General features: G+C 36.6%; 3 protein-coding genes across 4 annotated transcripts in view; 2 read left to right on the top strand and 1 right to left on the bottom strand.

The window, feature by feature from the left end:
- Positions 1 to 18,880, top strand: part of LOC105076732 (olfactory receptor 1165-like) — a 161,071-nt gene that overhangs the window by 135,388 nt on the left and 6,803 nt on the right. The window lies entirely within an intron of this gene.
- LOC105076734 (olfactory receptor 4P4-like) lies at positions 1,854 to 15,302 on the bottom strand. Its single transcript, XM_010964996.3, is given in 3 exon segments — positions 1,854 to 2,060; positions 2,063 to 2,988; positions 15,211 to 15,302. Coding segments are annotated over 2 exon segments (987 nt in total). The 5' UTR covers positions 2,966 to 2,988; positions 15,211 to 15,302; the 3' UTR covers positions 1,854 to 1,976.
- LOC105076733 (olfactory receptor 5D13-like) lies at positions 15,226 to 16,625 on the top strand. Its single transcript, XM_010964995.3, has one exon. It carries the CDS (start codon positions 15,275 to 15,277, stop codon positions 16,250 to 16,252), a length of 978 nt encoding a protein of 325 aa, XP_010963297.3. The 5' UTR covers positions 15,226 to 15,274; the 3' UTR covers positions 16,253 to 16,625.

Here is an 18,880-nt window from a genome sequence, read left to right as displayed (position 1 = left end):
TATTCTGATTTTTAATCATTTTGTATTCAGTCCTTTCACTGAAATTCTGTCCACTGATCTGCTGGGCCAGTGCATCTTTTTCATATTCAGCTTTTTTTCATCATGGAGCACAAAGAGCTAATGATATGATTAAATGAGTAAATCAAATAATATTTTGGTGGCTGAGAGATATGGTACTGATAACTCAAAGAGCTGATGCACAAAACTCAATTCATCATAGTTGAAAGCAGCTTTCCTCACATAGTAGAAGTAGCATTTATAATGATTCTAGATTTTTCCAGCAAAAGGTTTATTTGAGGGGTTAGATTATAAATACAATCTGCATGACTTAAATACTCTTTTTAAGGAAAGTCACTCATACATTTATGAGCTGGATTGAATTTACCAGCTGCTAAACTCATCAGGCAGATTTCTTCTAAGCTTGAGGCTTCACACCCAAGAAAAATCAGAATTGAAAAAAATCAGCATTGCTATGCAATAATACATCTCAGATTGCATGAAGTCTTATGGGAGAATTCTTATGAATTCCGTCAATAGAGATACACTTGGTAAACTGAACTAAATTTGAGACTTTTTTAGTGCACTATTTTTCCATTTCTAGAAAAGAAAGAAGTGTCTCTCTGATGTTTATTTACCTTTGTCTTTAGAGAAAATTTATGTATATTTACATATATAAATATAGATAACTTTATATGTTCTTTTTGATATTTAATTGGCATTTAAGGCAAATTCTGAGAAAATGGGAATATAAGATTTGTCTCAATATCTCTGAGGCCTTAGAAATTTCCCATCAGTATACTTTGCCAAAGATATAAACCACAGCTTCAATTTCTCCCTAATAAATAGTTATGCCAAAGTTCCTAATTACATTTCCCTAATGCATCAGGATCCAAAACACTGAGATTAAACATGAGACACGGGGACCATGAGGAAATCTTGTGTGTGATGCTTGTATGTCAGGACAGAGCGGAATCAGGTATCTAAGGGAGGCTGAGGTGAGCTGCAGTGGGGAACACATGAGAAGCCTATAGCCTGGATTAGAAGTACAGCACGTAGGCTGAGGGTTTAAGATTTAAGTTTCCCCAGGGGAAAAAAAAAGGCTTGCTAAGGCATTGGAATTTCTAGATGATGCTTGGAAAAAGACTGCTATTCTTTCAACAGTGCTTTCAGGAAGCCCATATGCTCCCATGGGTTCTCTTGCCATGAGCAGATAGCTTCCCAATTTATCTCTGTACAGCAAAGTCCTTTCTGAAAATATATGTTATACATTATTATACATAGTAATGTATAGTGCTATATACATAATTATACACATATAACTAACATAATAATATTACCATGTAATAGATGATTTGTTGGGAATATGTCCCAGTCCTCATAGTTAGTAATCAATGCTGGGTCCAGAACTCATGCCTTTAACCTGTATTTTATAAGGTACTAGAATTAGCCAGAGAGTGGCAGCTGATTTATACATGAACAGGGCTGGAAGTGAAAGTGCACGAGAACAGAAGGAAAAAGTTCGATGTGGGGCTTAGGAGAGGCTTGGGCATGTGAGAAGCTCCAGAATGCAGCTGACCACAAAATTATTAGAAAAAAAAAGTGAATTTTTAAAGAAATCTTGTGGGTCTTAAATTAGATCTTTTAGAATATTCTCTAAGCAAAACAAGTAAAAGATTGGAATTATTTTTTAATTCATTAGTTGGCGGCTGGAATTAGCTTCATTGAGCATGGTGAGGCACAAGAATTAGCTACATGGGCTCTCGGTGTTGATCTGTGTTGCACGCTGCCTTCCATAGGCGGCTGCTAAGTAGCTAAATTAGTTACACAGCCCAAGGATCGTGGGGCAGAGGAGAGATAAGTAAGAAAATCAGAGCATAGCAGAGAGTCTGCATAAATCCAGGGAACTGTAAACTTTTGCTCATACTTGAGTTGCTAGGTACAAGAAAAATAGGCAAGCACTATGCATTGTAAAGGTTTCAGAGTAGAGAAATCATGTATTTAACAAGCTCCTTATGAAAATCAGGGATGTTTTTCAGTTTACTTCCTTCCTTCCCATGATACGGCACCATAGCTTCTTCATGGCATTCTTCATCTCCGTGTTTCTTAGTGTGTAGATCAGAGGGTTGAGCATGGGGGCAATGATGGTGTAGAACAGAGCGAACACTTTGTCTTCTGGTAAAGTAGTTGCTGGTCGGATATAAACAAAGAGTAAAGGAGCGAAAAAAAGGACCACCACAGTGATGTGGGAACTGCAGGTGGAGAGAGCTTTGCGGCCCTCATCCGCGGGGTAGGACCTGATGGTATATAAGATCACAGCGTAGGATATCAACAGCACCACGAACGTCACCAGGCCCATCAGGCCCGAATTGGCGATGACCAGGAGACCGATTCTGCTTGTGTCCGTGCAGGCCAGTTTCAGCAAAGGATACACATCGCAGAAGTAATGATCTATTTCATTGGGGCCACAGTAGGGCAGAAAGATGGCCAGGACAAACTGACCAAAGGAGTGCAGGAAGCCCCCAGCACAGGAAGCAGCCATCATGGCACCGCACCTCTGCCTGCTCATGATGACCGTGTAGTGCAGTGGCTTGCAGATGGCCACGTAGCGGTCGTAGGCCATCCCTGTGAGGATGAAGACCTCGATCCCCCCAAAGAAGTGCATGGTGAAGAGCTGTGTCATGCAGCCATTGTAGGAAATAATCTTCTTTACTGCCAGCAAGTCAATGATCAACTTGGGGGTCACCGTGGAGGTGTAGCAGAGGTCAGAGAGCGAGAGGTAACTCAGGAAGAAATACATAGGCTGCTTGATAAGTTGACTGCAGGTGATAGACATCATGACAAGCAGGTTTCCCATCAAAATTGCAATGTAACAAAGTAGGAATAGCAAAAAGCAGAGAGCTTCAATTTCTTTTTTCTCAGAAAGTCCTAAGAGAATAAATTCCGTAACGTTATTCCTGTTTTCCATGACTCAGAGAAGTTTGTAGCCACCTGAAATTAGACAATTATCAATTCTTATGATATAAATATGGATTAAACATGGTGATACATAGTATTTCTTGTCATGGGGCAGATTATAATGGAAAGGGTTAAACATTGCAGAAATAGAAATTTGATTTTCATTTAGGCAGGCTTTCCTTGAGGTCTTTTTGGCCCTTTCTTGAAAACATTACTTACTGGTAATGGAGAGTACAGTCTATTTCCATATGCATTCAATTAACATGTATTATCAAATACAATTGGATCTTATGCCCTAATAAAATTCAAGAAATGTTTCTGTAGAAAAAAAATTAGATATCTCTTTGCTATTCTCACTATTTATTATGGAGAAAATGCACACAGAAGTGGAGCATTGAGTGAAAATGCAAAAAGTGCAAATATATGAAGTATAATATGTAGATAATGTTATATGTGAGAAATTTCCTGCCATCTCTCTTAGGTGGAAAGATGATAAACAGAAAAAAAAATTTTAATTTGGAATCACGATCATACTTAATTTACAAATATAAGTAATTTGCAAATATAAGTAATTTACAAACATGCTTAATTTATAGATGAAATATTATAGTTTATAGTAAATGAAAAGGATAACAAGAAAAATATAATTATCTCTATTTTTTATCTCAGACTTCAAAAATGTTTGTTTTTGACATTCAGCAGGACATCTGAGGATAGTAATAGTACATATAGCTTGAAATTTAATCTCACACAGTGCCTTACTCATTTGCATAAACTGGCTTATTTTTAATTGACACACACAAATTGTTCAGCTCTCCCTGATCAGCCACCCTGAAAATGCCTGCTCTGTTCAGTTTCCACGTCATCAGTCTTGGTCTCTCAGGCTGACTCTTCTCTCTTTCATCGCCAGTATTTTTATTTCCTCCTCGTCCTAGTTCCTGCCATCATGTAATGTGAGATCAACTCTAGTAAATACCTCAGGACAAATGAACACCTGTTTGCTGGTGGAACTTCCAGAACCATAGACAGGCCAAGGGGGAGCCACTGAGAAGCAGCCATTCCACTGAATCACACTGTAGTAAATTCTCTACTTCAACTGGATAAAACACTGAACCTTAGTATTTAAAATATTTTAATGCATCTACTCATAACCTCAGCACCAATATATTTACAATTTATTTTCAAAACTGTAACACTTCCCACCTTCTTTTTCCCTTTCAGTGGAATTACCATTTAAATGTGTGTACATAAAGCAGGGTTTTGAAGAGACAAAATACAAATCTACCTAGTGTGTGAGAGTTAAGATCAATGACCATGAATTAAATTATTAATTCTATTCTTTATTATTAGTATCTGCACTCTACACTTTGATCATTTTAAGTATTCAATATGTATTTGCCAAGTTAATGAATAAATTTACCTTCAGTGTTTGATAGAATGAAATGGAAGTTCATTTTAATTATATATCACTATCATTATAATTGTTTTGTCATGTATTGAAGAGATACAAAACTACAGAATGTTTATAATCAAATTTACTTCAGAAAGCTGGAGAGACACAGAGAGAGCCACTGAGAAAGAGTCTTCTGATTTTTACTGGTATCCTGTTAGCAAAAATCACTTGGAGGTCACATAAACCCATCCCTGTAACCTTCCCTCGTTTCTTAGTCTATTGTTTTATGTTAAAACTCGGGTCAGTTTCCCTGAAACCCTGGTGGTCTCCAGCCTTGGTGGTCTCCACTATGTACAGAACTAAACTTGCCCGTCCTTTACTCCTCACCCTTTCACTCCTCACCCTTTCACTCATTCTGAAGGGCTGTTTGCATCATCTTCATTAATTTCGTATTTTAACAAATAGCTCAGGTTTGGCTGAACGTAATAGAATAGGCAGAGAAACTCAAACTACAAATATGACTCATTCAGAGGAAATAGGAACAGAGTCACTGGACACACCCTGTCTGTCCTTCTTGAGTATTTCCTTTTCAGATTTTCTATATCCTTTACTGAAGTATCGGTCACCAACTATCAGTTTTATTTACTACCTCTTAACATTCCCCAAGTTGTGAAAGAATATTTATCACTGTCATGTTTTTAATTATTTTATGCAATTGGCACAGAGTGTAAGTTATGTATGAATTACATAAAAAATAGGCAGCCACAAGAGATGCTTTATATTACTAAATACATAGAGCAACAATTTCAAAAGTTGATTATATGTAAACTGTGGCTAAAGTTTTCTAAAAAACATTAGTCAAGGTACCAATAATTGTTAAATTGATATTTTAATAATAAGTTTTAAAAATACATTTCTTATTGACCTAAGGACAGTGATTAATTGTGGGTTGATTAAGTGAAAATTATCATGTGTCCAACTCACCAGATATTTGGCTGATATCTAGGTACGTGTAATGCTTCACAGTGCCATACACCACACTCAGAAATGATCAATGAATTCAGTAAATGTATATACATTAATAAGTCTCACAATGCAAATTATTCTGAAGCATCCTGCAAAAAGAACTTACCAGCTCTCTAAGGTAAGGTGTCCAGTTTTTTTCTAAAACAAATTTCAAGAGGCTTCCCAGTTTTATTTAAATATTTAAGAGAAGAGAATGGTAACTTCTACATTTATGTTGGCAAAAGTTATTTATTTCTTTTCAAATAGCACATTTATCACATTCTCTGGTGAAAAATGCAAACAAAAGCAATACACGGTTCCTGTCTGATCTCCAAACAGCTTTACCTGTGAGATATTTAACTTGTAGACATTTATTGCAGTATCTCTGTGAGTTTGCAAATTCCCATCAGGATAATTTGACTGAAGTGAAGCTGAACTTTTTTTTTTTTTACCATTATTCAAAGAACTAAAAATAACTGTATCAATCAAGTCATGTTTTCCTATGTGTATATGGAAACTAAGTGCAGGGCAGCTTCCATTTTAATATGGAGACAGTTACCAGAAAACTCTAATGACCTGGAAAGAAAGTTTGTAATACTCACACCTCAGAAAAAAAGAGAAGTAAAAAGAGAAGAACACTGGGTTGCAGGTAAAGGGAAAACATTAATGTTGCTTCAGTTTACAGTTTGTGGAGGATGCTGGATGGTCCAGCATGCATCTCCTGTCGTCTAATAAAAACTCTTTAAAAAGTCACCACAATCTGTTGTCCTTTCTTTCTCAATGTCCTTGGCTGTTGATTTTTCTGTCAATAATTCATCCAATCAATCCCTTATAAACATCATCCCTGTGACAGAGGATGTTACCAAGTCGTTTTGTTATGACTTATGTTTAGCTTATTTCTCAGTAACATTCTGAGGCAGTGTTTTCTCTAACAGCATTTTTCCAAGCTCCACAGACCACATTCCTCAAAGGTGTTTATATATAAAAAAAGGGACCTTAACAACTTTAAGTGCGTAATTACAATGTTGTGCAATCATCACCACTGTATATGTCCAAAACATTTTCATCATCCCAAACAGAAACTGTGTGCCCATTAACTCCCAGTCCCCCCTCCCTTCTGTCCTCTAATCTATGTTGAGCATGCTCATAGCTGCTTAATTCTTCTATATACAGAAGTGCTTGTGACTGTCCTAATTTCCCAAATAAACTCTCCCCTGATTTTTGTTCTAAGCCTTAGGCATCAGTGACTTGTTATTTATCTTGCAGTGTTTTCAAGCAATGCCCAATGTTTTCTGGCCTGATATGTCTATGTTAAGTGAAACAGAATTTGCACTTAGCGACAGTTCTATCTGTAGACTCCAGAAAGAATGCAATAGACATACACAATATTTTGCAAATATGGTTGATGCTACACCATCCAGAACTAGGATCTAGAATCCCATATGAAGAATGCAGGCTACAATTTCAAAACCACCACCATCACACCAGAGAGGGGAGGGCAAAAGCCAGGAAAAATTCTACAAAACTCTGGTATCATTTTAAAGTTATTTTTGTAACTTTATATATATAAAATTATATATTACACTTTTTTGGTAATTGGCTTCTTTTTTTTTTTTTTTACTTTTTTTAATTGAGTTTAGTCATTTTGCAATGTTGTGTCAAATTCCAGTGTAGAGCACAGTTTTTCAGTTTTACGTGAACATACATATATTCATTGTCACTTTTTTTTTGCTGTGAGCTACCACAAGATTTTGTATATATTCCCCTGTGCTATACAGTATAATCTTGTTTATCTATTCTACATATGGCTGTCAGTATCTACAAATTTTGAACTCCCAGTCTGTCCCTTCCCACCCTTCTCCCCCTTGGCAACCACAAGTTCGTATTCTATGTCTATGAGTGTGTCTGTTTTGTATTTATGTTCTTTTTTTTTTTTTTTTTTAGATTCCAAATATGAGAGATCTCATGCGGTATTTTTCTTTTCTGGCTTACTTCACTTAGAATGACATTATCCAGGAACATCCATGTTGCTGCAAATGGTGTTATGTTGTTGGTTTTTATGGCTGAATAGTATTCCATTGTATAAATATACCACATCTTCTTTATCCAGTCAACTGTTGATGGAAATTTAGGCTGTTTCCATGTCTTGGGTATTGTAAATAGTGCTGCTATAAACATTGGGGTGCAGGTGTCATCCTGAAGTAGGGTTCCTTCTGGATATATGCCCAGGAGCGGAATTCCTGGGTCATATGGCAAGTCTATTCCTAGTCTTTTGAGGGATCTCCACACTGTTTTCCACAGTGGCTGCACCAAACTGCATCCCACCAGCAGTGTAGGAGGGTTCCCCTTTCTCCACAGGGTAACTGGCTTCTTTTGATCATCATTGTATTTATAAGATTTATTCTTGTCGCTTGCAAATTTCTTTATTCTCTTTGCTATAGTATTCACTTTATGAATATACCCCAAATTGTATACATAAAATGCTCATGATTTTCTGTTTCTTTTGTTCTTGTTTTTTAACTTTTCAGTAAAAATTATGAATAGTAGTATTTCAAAGAATCTTGTTATATTTTGGTGAACATAAACAAATACTTCCGTGTGATATAGACCTGGGTAAAATTTATGAGTAGTAAGTTATGCATGTGTTCATCTACTTTAGGCATTGTAAAAATATATACAAAGTAAAGTCTTTCTAAAGAAATCTCATGCATCTATAACAGTATAAGACATAGTAGGTTTTAAATGCAATAAAATTACTAAAGATAATTTCATAATGAAACACATGGCCACCTTCTATGAAGAGGTTACAATCCAAGTGTCAGTGCACGTAACAGACCTTCAGAATAGGTAAAGAAAAATTCTGGGGATACAAAAGAAATAGATAAGTCATTTATCATCATGGAAGACTTTAACATATTTTTTCTATTGGTGAATAAACAAGCAGTACAATGTCTAAGGTTGTGGAAGTTTTAAATAACATAATTAACATATTTAACCTAGTTAATGTTTATAGAATGACTCCCAACAAAAACAGCAGGCAGATGTTTTTCAGTGCCTATATAAAATTCACCACAATCAATTATTTGATGAATCATAAAGCAGGCCACAGCAAATTTCAAAGGACTCAAATCATTCAGAATAGTTTCTGTTCACAAAAATGAAACCAGTTTAGGAATAACTAGCTCATTCTGTAATTTTAATTTTACTGAATTTCTGGGGGACGATATAGCTTCAGCGGGAGAGTGTGTGCTTTGCACGCACGAGGTCCTGGATTCAATCCCCAGTACCTCCTTTGAAACTAAATAAACTTAATCCCCCCACCAAAATAAAATAATAGAATAATAAATGAATACATTTTACTGAATTTCTTTATTTATGAATTTCTCATGTATATAGAATAGTGTCAGGTTTAACTTTGTCATTAACTCTATTAATATAATCATTATGTTCTAGTATAGTTCTTTAATATTTTGTCACATACATGATATTTTTACATCATGTACATGCATACATACGTATATGGATATATGACACTCACGTATGTGTATATTAATAGATAAGTGGCTTTTTAGCATTTTGTTTGTTTTGTTTGCTCTTTGCTTTTAGGAATATTTATATTTTTGTAAGAATTTTAATATTTATACGAATATCTGTGTATCTTATTAATCACATTTTTATTTGTGTATTATTTATTATAAGTAAATTGAAATGAACTGATTACACTCTTTATTACCCAAACTGTGTGACTGTGTAAGTGATCAAGAACCAGTACATCATTCCTAGCTCAAAATTAAAAATTGGAAAAGCAAAGATAAAAATCAAAGGTGGGTTGATGCTTAAATGTGATCAAATAACTTACCATTTTGAACATGAGTTTCCTTTTTCTTGAAAGAAAAGGAGATGGAATGAACAATTTTCAAGGTTATATTCAAATCATGAATGTCTTGTTTTCTGTCTGTAATCCTCCCTAAGGCATTAATACACTGAGAGATGGGTCCTGACGTAAATTATGGTGTCACCCCGCCACCTAGTGGATGCTCCGTTTGTATCGCTTCTAAGAGAAAGAAGTTCATACGCATTGCTACTAATTTTCAGGGAAATTTTTATTATTATTATTATTAGACCCTTTGAAAAATGTTCTACCAATTACCATGTATTTTGGTTGAGAATGAGACCACAAATGGAGAATCAAATTGGGAGTGTTGGGAAAAAGTAAAACCAACACTGCTTTCTCCTTACGTCAAAGTAGGATAAACTTAAAAAGAAACGCGCCGCCTCTTACGTGGTGAGAACTAACGGTGAACTGGGATTGAAGAGCTCCGTTATCACAGTTACCTGGGCTCGTCCATGTTTTCTGAAATATGTGTCAGGCTGGAGACCTAGAGCAGATCAAAAAGATCAAGAAAATCGCCTGTAATCTCGTCGAGTTATCCTGGAGACCAGAGCAGTCCTCCCGGGCTGCACTGTGTACCTTCCGTTCTCAGAGGTTTGCGTATCCGTAGGCCTCCATCTCTCTGTAACTACGCCTTTATAGGTAATCCTGGACTTGGGAGGCTATTTTGAATTGCATTCCTTATTTTTAGATTGTGTTATACTCATGTAAGCTTGCAGAAATGATCTTCTCGTTTTCAGGCAAGGATTTAAAAAGCTTGCTTTGAACCAAATCCTTCCTTGTTAGGAAGATTAGAGTAACTGTTTAATTACTGAAACAGTTATTTTTTTGGGTGGGCGGTTAAAACAACCTGTTAGATATGTACAACTTCTGGGTTTTGAGAATCATAGATAATTTAAAAACAACAGAGCACTTTGAGAATACCAAAGGTGAGGTGATCTTAGTGAGATCTCTAGACCAGTATAAGGATTAGTCACGGAAGATGGGACATGCAGAGAGCTGTTGTGGAGTTTTACTTCTGGCTGCGTTCTTCCTGAAAGGCCGCCCCTGCCTTTTATTTACGTTAAAGTTGACATCTCTAGCGCCCCTTGTTATACCCTTTTAGTGGTACTGAGCAGCCCAGAGGCGCGGGGTCATCCATGTTATTCTGTTTGGGTGCTATGGGGAGGAAGCTCTTCTGTCGTTGTTGTTCTGAAATCATGTTCTTGTGGGGTTTTTTAAATTAATTAATTTTCTGCCTTGAAGACACAGGAAAGAGACCAGGGTTTCTCAAACAATTTAGCCTTGAAAATATTTGAATACACTGGTTGGAGTCCCCTTTTGTTTTTCTTCTGTATTTCAGACACCTTCAGGCCCTTGATGGTTTGTAAGATCTTCTATCTCCCATATATATATACACATACATCTATAATTACTATATATATATATGTGTGTATATATATATACACACACACACACACATCTCACCTCTAATTACTTCATATTGCAAGGGAGTATACAATTATTCATGGTTACCGGGAGCCACTGACTTAATTGCAGTGAGATGCTGTCAAGAACACAATGCACCCTTCTGAACTACAATGAAAATGGTTACTACGTCTTTCTGTCTCCGTAAACTACTGTAATGCAACCAAATTGAATGTCATGATTATAATAATAGAACTGAATGAGTTTCTTTCACAACGGCTACACCTGTTTACAACCACCACCGCTTCATTACTACACACTTGTCTTGTTGGCGGGGAGCCCTGCCACAAGGTTCCACTCCTGGCACTGATCCCAGTTACATTCTTTCTGCAACTGGTACCCCCTGGTTCTCCACTCTTTCTAGTACTGCTAACTGCATAAAGTCAATTTCTAAGTGATTGATAGAAACATGAACATTCAAATTCCTATCTTGGCTCAGACTATCTTTTCTGATTAAAAAGCCTTTTGTTTTTCTTTCTTAACCCTGCAATTCTATGTTAACCTTATAGTTCAACCCAAAGTTCAAAATCCTATCATGATTTTGCCAATCAGGAAATACCCTGGACATTACTCAAGCATCTCAACATGTGAAGAGCACCCTCGATGTGCTCGCAATGCAGAAAGGCATAGGATTTTTAAAAGCAAATTCTTGCTTCTCCCAGGGTGTTATAATCGGGTTATAATAACCACATTGCTGCGACCCACGATTTGGAAGACGCCTAGGTGCCTACATCCCTACTCAGAGGGCATCAGCCTGTTGCTCTGGAAACAATGGTTGCACCCTGAATAATCAAGAAGTAAATTCTATTGCACGGGTTGACAAACTACAACCCATAAGCCAGGCCTATCGGTTCATGTATTGTCTGTGACTGCATCCGTGCCTCAGGATGAAGAATCAACATGTTGAAATTAAGACTACATGGCCCACAAAACCTAAAATATACACTGTCTGGCTTTTTCCAGGAAAAGTTTGCTGTACCTGTTCTATTAAATCAAGTCACTGGAATTGAGATGTTTATCTGTTAAAATATGGTAGTTCCTCAAAAAAATAAATGCATTCTCCTTCCCATAAACTTAGATTACAAATTTAAAAAACAGAGTGCCAGCTCTTTTTTCAATTTCAAAAATAAATCTAAGAATTGAATAGAACTGTGTTCATGTTTGGAGAGTAATACAAACCTTATTATCTCAAAATCAGTGGTTTTCATAGAAAATGAAGCTCACAACACAATGTTAAATTAAAGAAAGGATAATGAACACTATAACTATAATATGGCATGTATTGTATAAGTTTTATTTCCAGATACACACTGATGAATACATATTCATGTAGCAAAGGAAAACCCGGAAGTCAACAATGAGTAAGAATCTTTGGATTGTCGCCCAATAGCTGATTTTTCTTTTGTACATTTCTGTATTTTTCCAGTGTTTAAAGACAAAATAGGGGAGTGGATTTAGCTCAGTGGTAGAGTGCATGGTCAGCACGCTTGAGGTCTGGGGTGCAATCCCCAGCACCTTTATTAAAAAGAAAAATTAAAGACAAAAGATATCTTGTTCAACATTTTAAAAAGACAATTGATTAGAGTTTATGATGAAATTATTCCCCAATCTTCAGAAGAAATCAAATATGACCAAAACATCACACAGGGAATTGCTTCATCTAATTGCTCTATTTCTCATCCCCAAGGCGAGAGTCAACAATATTCTCCAGGGTTAAGCTCCCTAAGGTTTTGATGGCATATAAACGTAGCAGTCTGGTGTTAGGGGTCAGCTTTTTGTCTCCTTTTCTCTTTGTCATCTCTGAGTTTATTTTTTAATAGATTAGAGGAAAAAGTCATTATTCCTGAAATATTCATTGCAGTATACTGTAGATTTCTGTTCCTATTTTTTTTTCAGGTTTATTACTATACTAAAAATAGTAGAATTCTCAGCAGGAATTTTTCTGGAATCCATTAATATTAGCAAACAAACTCCATTAAATGAATAAGTCAAATTCTGCACTCCGGTGAGTTGATTCAATCCCTATTTCATTTTAAAAGGAAAATAGCACATGTGTAAAACTAACGGCCAGGTGACCTATTTAGTGCAGCTCACTAGAAGTATTCAGTTCCTTATCTTTCACCACATTTATCTCTTACGATTCACCAGCCTACATCACTGAGAAATGTTTCAGTTTTTCTCAGTTGCAATGTTCTTATCCTTTACTTTATCCACACAAACTTAAATAACAAATAAGAAATGTGTGTTTCAATGTGTCTTTTGTGCTTATATGCATTATTCCCTGGAATGTTTCTCGTAAGGAAAAAAACTGAGAATGAGGCTCGTGTTTTATAATTGTATAGTTTCTGAAAAGCCTGTTATAGTACTGAGTGCATAGTGGGTCTACGATGTGAAAATCGTTCCAGGAGAGATAACACCGGAAGGGAGAGAAACAGTGGACAGGACATTCGTGTTCTCAGCTGAACACGATCGACACTTCCTGGGGCTAAATGCAAGATTGTGAACGTTGGCCACCAATAAACACAGAGTGCAGGAGGTGAAACGCAGAGCCGCAGGTGTGGGGAAGATGTGTGCATGAGGAGGAACTGAATACGCATGGCGAAATGTCTTTATCTTTGATGGCGGTGATTTCCTTCTCAGTCCTGGCTACTCAGACTTTGTTTACAAGCACCACAGGGGATGAACACAGATTTGGGAAAAAGTCTCTTCAGTTACAGAATCTGCATTCTGTGTTTGAGTATTTAACTTAAAACTCAGTCTTTTTAAAAAGAGTTTTACATTAAACTGAAATATACTTTCAGGAAATCATAAATGTGATGAGGGATTAAATCACAAGTGTCAAATCAAAGGACAGTAAAGGAACAATTGAAGAAGAAAAAGCAGGGCTATGTGAATGATGTCCTTCTGTATGTACAGGAAAACCTCAAGTGTGCATAGAGAGGGTAAAGGTGTAATAACTGGAAAACAAAACAGTGTTTGATTTCAGCTCCTGATAAGACAGGATTTTTACAGAATTCTGTGTGGAATGAACATCCCTTTATGCAAAGTGCCATTTTAGGTTTCAGAAAGATTTGGAAGTGGCTTTGAGAAGAATGAATTATAGCAAAAAATTACTGTAAAAAGAAAAAAAAAACAGTTGAAGCGTTTTGGAGGAACACAGGCCTTTTTAAAAAAAAGAATTCAGTGCGTCCTTTTATCTCCATACGTATCTTTATTTTATGCTAATTCAGGAAGCTCAGGGCCCAGGAAGTTTGCACAGTGGCTGCTGTTTCCTAGGACTCCAGGTGTGTCTCAGTGCACTGTGAGTTCACAGCATGCTGCTGCCTTAGTAGGCAAGTCTAACTTCTTTAATATTATTATAATATTATTACAATTAGAGTATTATGAGAGTTTTTACCCCAATATGCTTATTATATACCTAGACTTTAGTCACTCACATACTCATATATTTATTTATTCAATACATATTATTGAGTGCCTACTTTCTTCCATCTTTGTTTGCATGAATTTGATTTTGCTGTGGAACAGACAATGATAAAATGGTAAATGACAGAAAATAAGTACAATGTCTACTAGGTTACAGATGTGGCTGAAGTTGTAATTTTTGAGGGCTGACAATAGTTGACGGAGTAGGACCATGGCCATCGGTCAAGTAGAGAGAAAATTATTGGATAAGATCATGAAGATAACAGTATAGGGCACTGAAAGAGTTACCTTTATGTCTGTGGAAACCTACTCAGAGCAAGAAAATCTTTAACTCAGTAGAAAACCACGGTCTAATCATACATCAGAAAGCAGTGCCCCATCTTTGGGAGTTTTGAGTTAGAGTAAGTTGACCATTTAATAATGATGTTGTAGGAAGTTCTCTGGCATAAGAAAAATAGTGTGAAGAGAATATAATTAAGTTTATTTCTACCACGAGTCTCTTTAACTACTTGATAGAACAAGATGTAACAGTAACAGATTTTACAATTTTGATAATTAGATAAATGTAGCTGATGAAGTACATTATTCTTCTGCAGGAAATTTCTAAAATATGAGGAGAGAAATGTGACTGAGTGTTAAGTAGTTAACTGGAAAGGTAAATTCAGTAATAGCTACACCAACCGTAGTTAAAAAAAAGCAAAATAAAGTAACTTGACCATTGTGCTGGGTCAATAATTCTCTTTTGAGTTCTAATTTCTCACAGTTAAATAAGTTAGGCAAGGAAGAAATTGTAAAAATGTATGATACACATTTCTTTCAAGAGCAGGACTTTAGCTGTCTCATATTCATGCAAAAAGCTACACTGATCTGTCTCATGAAACCAGCTGCCTCTGAGGGGACTGGATCTGATCATTTGAAATATAACAGGTCAACTCCATTGTTCCACTTTTCTCAACTTATTTTTCCATTTGCACAAATTTTATACTCACCCTATAATGGTGACATTAGTAAATTCTAGCTTTTAAAATAAGTTTAAGAATTGAAATCAAGTATTTTCCACAACACTACTTACAGATATTCACCAAGTCTCTTGACATTTCCTCATTTTAGCCATCCATGTCCAAATTTTGCTCCTCATGTCACTGAACCAACTTTCATATTTTGTCCACAGGAACCAAGAGAATCAGAGTGCTGAGGTCACTTTCATTCTCTCGGGCTTCTCAGAGTACCCGGAACTCCAGCTGCCCCTCCTCCTGGTGTTCCTGACCGTCTACACGGTCACGGTGCTGGGCAACCTGGGCGTGGTCCTGACTATCAAGCTCAGTCCCAGACTCCACACCCCCATGTACTTCTTCCTCAGCCACTTGTCCTTTGCTGACTTCTGTTACTCTACAGTGGTTACACCCAAACTGCTGGAAAACTTGGTTGTAGAAGACAGAACTGTCTCCTTCACAGGATGCATCCTGCAGTTCTTCTTTGCCTGCATGTTTGTTGTGACAGAGACTTACACGTTGGCAGCGATGGCCTATGACCGATTTGTGGCCGTTTGTAGCCCTCTTCTCTACGCAGCTGTGATGTCTCAGAAGCGCTGTTCCTTGTTGGTGGCTGCGTCATACTCTTGGAGTGTGGCTTGTTCCCTAACGTGCACATACTTTTTGTTGACCTTATCCTTTTGTGGGTCTAACATCATAAATAACTTTGTGTGTGAATACTCCGCCATTGTTGCTGTTTCCTGCTCTGACCCCTACATTAGCCAGAAGGTCCTTTTAGTCTCTGCCACATTCAATGAAGTAAGCAGCCTGATGATCATTCTCACTTCCTATGTTTTCATTTTTATCACTGTCATGAAGATGCCTTCCACTGGGGGGCGCCACAAAGCCTTCTCCACCTGTGCCTCCCACCTGACCGCCGTCACCATCTTCCACGGGACCATCCTCTTTCTCTACTGTGTCCCTAACTCCAAAAGTTCATGGCTCATGGTCAAGGTGGCCTCTGTCTTTTACACCGTGGTCATCCCCATGCTGAACCCTCTGATCTACAGCCTCAGGAACAAAGATGTGAAGGAGTCAGTGAAGAAATTAATCAATATTAAATTGTTCTGTGAAAAAGTGTAAAGCTAGAAAATATTCATTATTTCTTTTTGAGAGTACTGTCAGGGTTTTTCAGTAGCAAATCAATACACAAATCTTGCTAACCTTGCAACTGAAAGTCCAAGATATGTTCACTCTTATGTGTAATGAAATCACTTTAAAATGACAATCGTAGGAATAAAAGACTTCTCAAAGTAAATTTTTGTTTCAGATTATGAACCATAAAGGTTTCTATGTTAATACACATGACCATGTGATTGTCCTGGACCAATTTTCATTCAATTAAGTCATGTGAAGTGTAGGATTTTTCAGATGATCTGAAGCGTTAGAGCTTATAATGAGGAAGCTTACTTCTCAATATGAATGTAGTAATTACGAGCAGTTTGACATAAACACTAAATATCTTTTTTGTTATTCATTTATTTGTATTGATGTGTAGTAATATCTTTTAAGGAATGTGTATTTAATTCCACAAGAATAATTTTGGTAGTGGAAGATTCCCAGGCAAAAAAAATAAATAAATAAATCGGAAATATATCTCACATAAAACATCCAGATACGGTACAGTTAAATTATAACTGGCAACCATAACCACAGTGCCACTATGTGCTAGTGCAAGAAAATGATGCGCATTTTGGAGCTATATGCCCATCAATCTGGTTTTTCCACTTAAGTCAATGTGGTTTTACTTTATTTACTTCTTTATTGGAAATTTGATTGAGATACTTTTAGATTCACTTGAAGTTGTAAAAAAATAATATAGAGAGATCCCAATATCTTTTACCGTTTTCCCCATGATAGTATAATGTGGTAACCATGATATTGATCAAGATACATTACACAGATCTAACTGAGCACGTTACTTATTGATAGAAAGAAAACAATTGTGAGCTCCAGTAGGAGGCAGCAGTAGGAATCCTTCTGAATCCCTGGCTGCGCTGAGGTGGCTCCGCTGAGACTGGCTGAGCCCCTTGTGCATCGAGGCCGAGCTGACTGCATCAGCCAGTCTTCACTCTGTACACCTGTGTGCACGTCATCTTCCTTGGGCCATTTGGCTAATGGCCTATGTTGAAAGCTGAGTCACATTAAATTATCTCAGACAACAAAATAATATTTCAAGTTCCTGTTTGGAGTCTCACCTGTTGATGTTTTATGAGTCAAAGAAAACCATGTGGCTAAGCCCAAAATTAAGCTGCAACATAGTTATCTGCTTCTGGTAGAGCTGAAATGTTATGGGCCAGGAGTATAGGGCGACCTGAAGAATTCAGCTCAAAATCTGCGAAAGATTGATGAAAGCATTTACCTCATCAAAAACATCCTTCCTTGATAATGTCAGATAACTCAATGCAGATAACAGATAATCCATGACTATGATAGGTTTTACCAAAGTTTTAAAATAAATGATAGATCATTGGATTGCTTTAAGCAAATAATTGGTTGAAATTAAATATAATAACTTGCCTTTTCTAATTGTGTGTTACCAATCATGATAAAGATTTACAAGAAAAGAGTAAGAAGAGATGCATGTGTTGTGGTTCTATTAGTTTCTTGATCTAGGACACCTGTCTCCATCTTTCTATATTCTGTTAATTCGAACATCCCCAATTCTAGGGAAGTTAGCTCTTTCCTGCACTAATCATCACTGTGTCATATCAGGTTTCTTTCTTTTTTCTTTTTTAAATCAACTTTTCAACACATGCTTAAATAATTTCCTTTCATAACCTCCTGGTGAGGTTTATATTTTCCCAAATAAGCCCAGATTAGTAGTGGTAATTTTTTGAAATAAACCTTCAAAGATGAGTATTTGGACATATCCTTGGCCTTGAAGGCAGTACTAAGCACCATGCAAATAAAAATGGAATTCCAGTAACCCATAGTCTGTAGTAACAGCATGGTTTATTAAATTAGCCTTTTGAATGATTGTGATATAGTGGTCCCTGAATGAAGTATCTTGAAAAAATCACGTAGCTGATGCAGAATTCTTGTCATGGAAGACATGGTGGCCACAAGAAATGGGAAGGAGAGGGGTATGGATTCTGGCTTCTTCTGATTGCCCTAGAGAACTTACAGAAAAAAAAAAAAAAATCCAAAATTCTGGGCATCAAAACTTTGGCAGAATTAACCATAAGAGAACGTGAAATATTTTTGATAGCCCCAAAGAATCTTCCTTTTTCTAAGCCACTGAGAAAATTTCCTAAATTTCATTGTGATAAAATTATGTGTCAGAAATTATATACTTCTCAACATGTGCTAATAATTTTATTGATGATGTGGTCTGCAGAGATCTGGGGTACCCCTGGCATTCCAGTCTACTTTGCTATTTCCCTTTATTGTCTGTCAAAGTCTTTTGGTTATAGTCAATTTTTCTATCCCAGGCAAATGATAGATTTCTCCCTTTTGAAAACATTTTTTTTTTTAGCAATTTGACTGGGTTCATATACTTTTTCTAATATCTCTCTAGCTTTGAACCTCAACATGTCTCCTGAAAAGTAATGTCCTACAGCTTAATTTTCCCCTCTTTTAATTTCTCCTTTGTTTTCTCTCTCTGCAGCCTATTGCTGCAGTAAGGAAAAAAAGACAAATTTTATAAATAAATGCATTCTCTCATTTATCACTTGATCAAGAATATTTGGCACCCACTGGCTCAACAAA

The sequence above is a fragment of the Camelus bactrianus genome, chromosome 10, assembly GCF_048773025.1.
Source record: "Camelus bactrianus isolate YW-2024 breed Bactrian camel chromosome 10, ASM4877302v1, whole genome shotgun sequence".
In the NCBI taxonomy this organism is placed as follows: domain Eukaryota; kingdom Metazoa; phylum Chordata; class Mammalia; order Artiodactyla; family Camelidae; genus Camelus; species Camelus bactrianus.
The sequence above is the reverse complement of the archived record's forward strand: the minus strand, read 5'-3'. Positions and strand labels throughout refer to the sequence as shown.

Coding starts and splice junctions, on each gene's coding strand:
- LOC105076733 (XM_010964995.3), top strand. CDS start 15,275: ATGTCACTGAACCAACTTTCATATTTTGTCCACAGGAACCAAGAGAAT.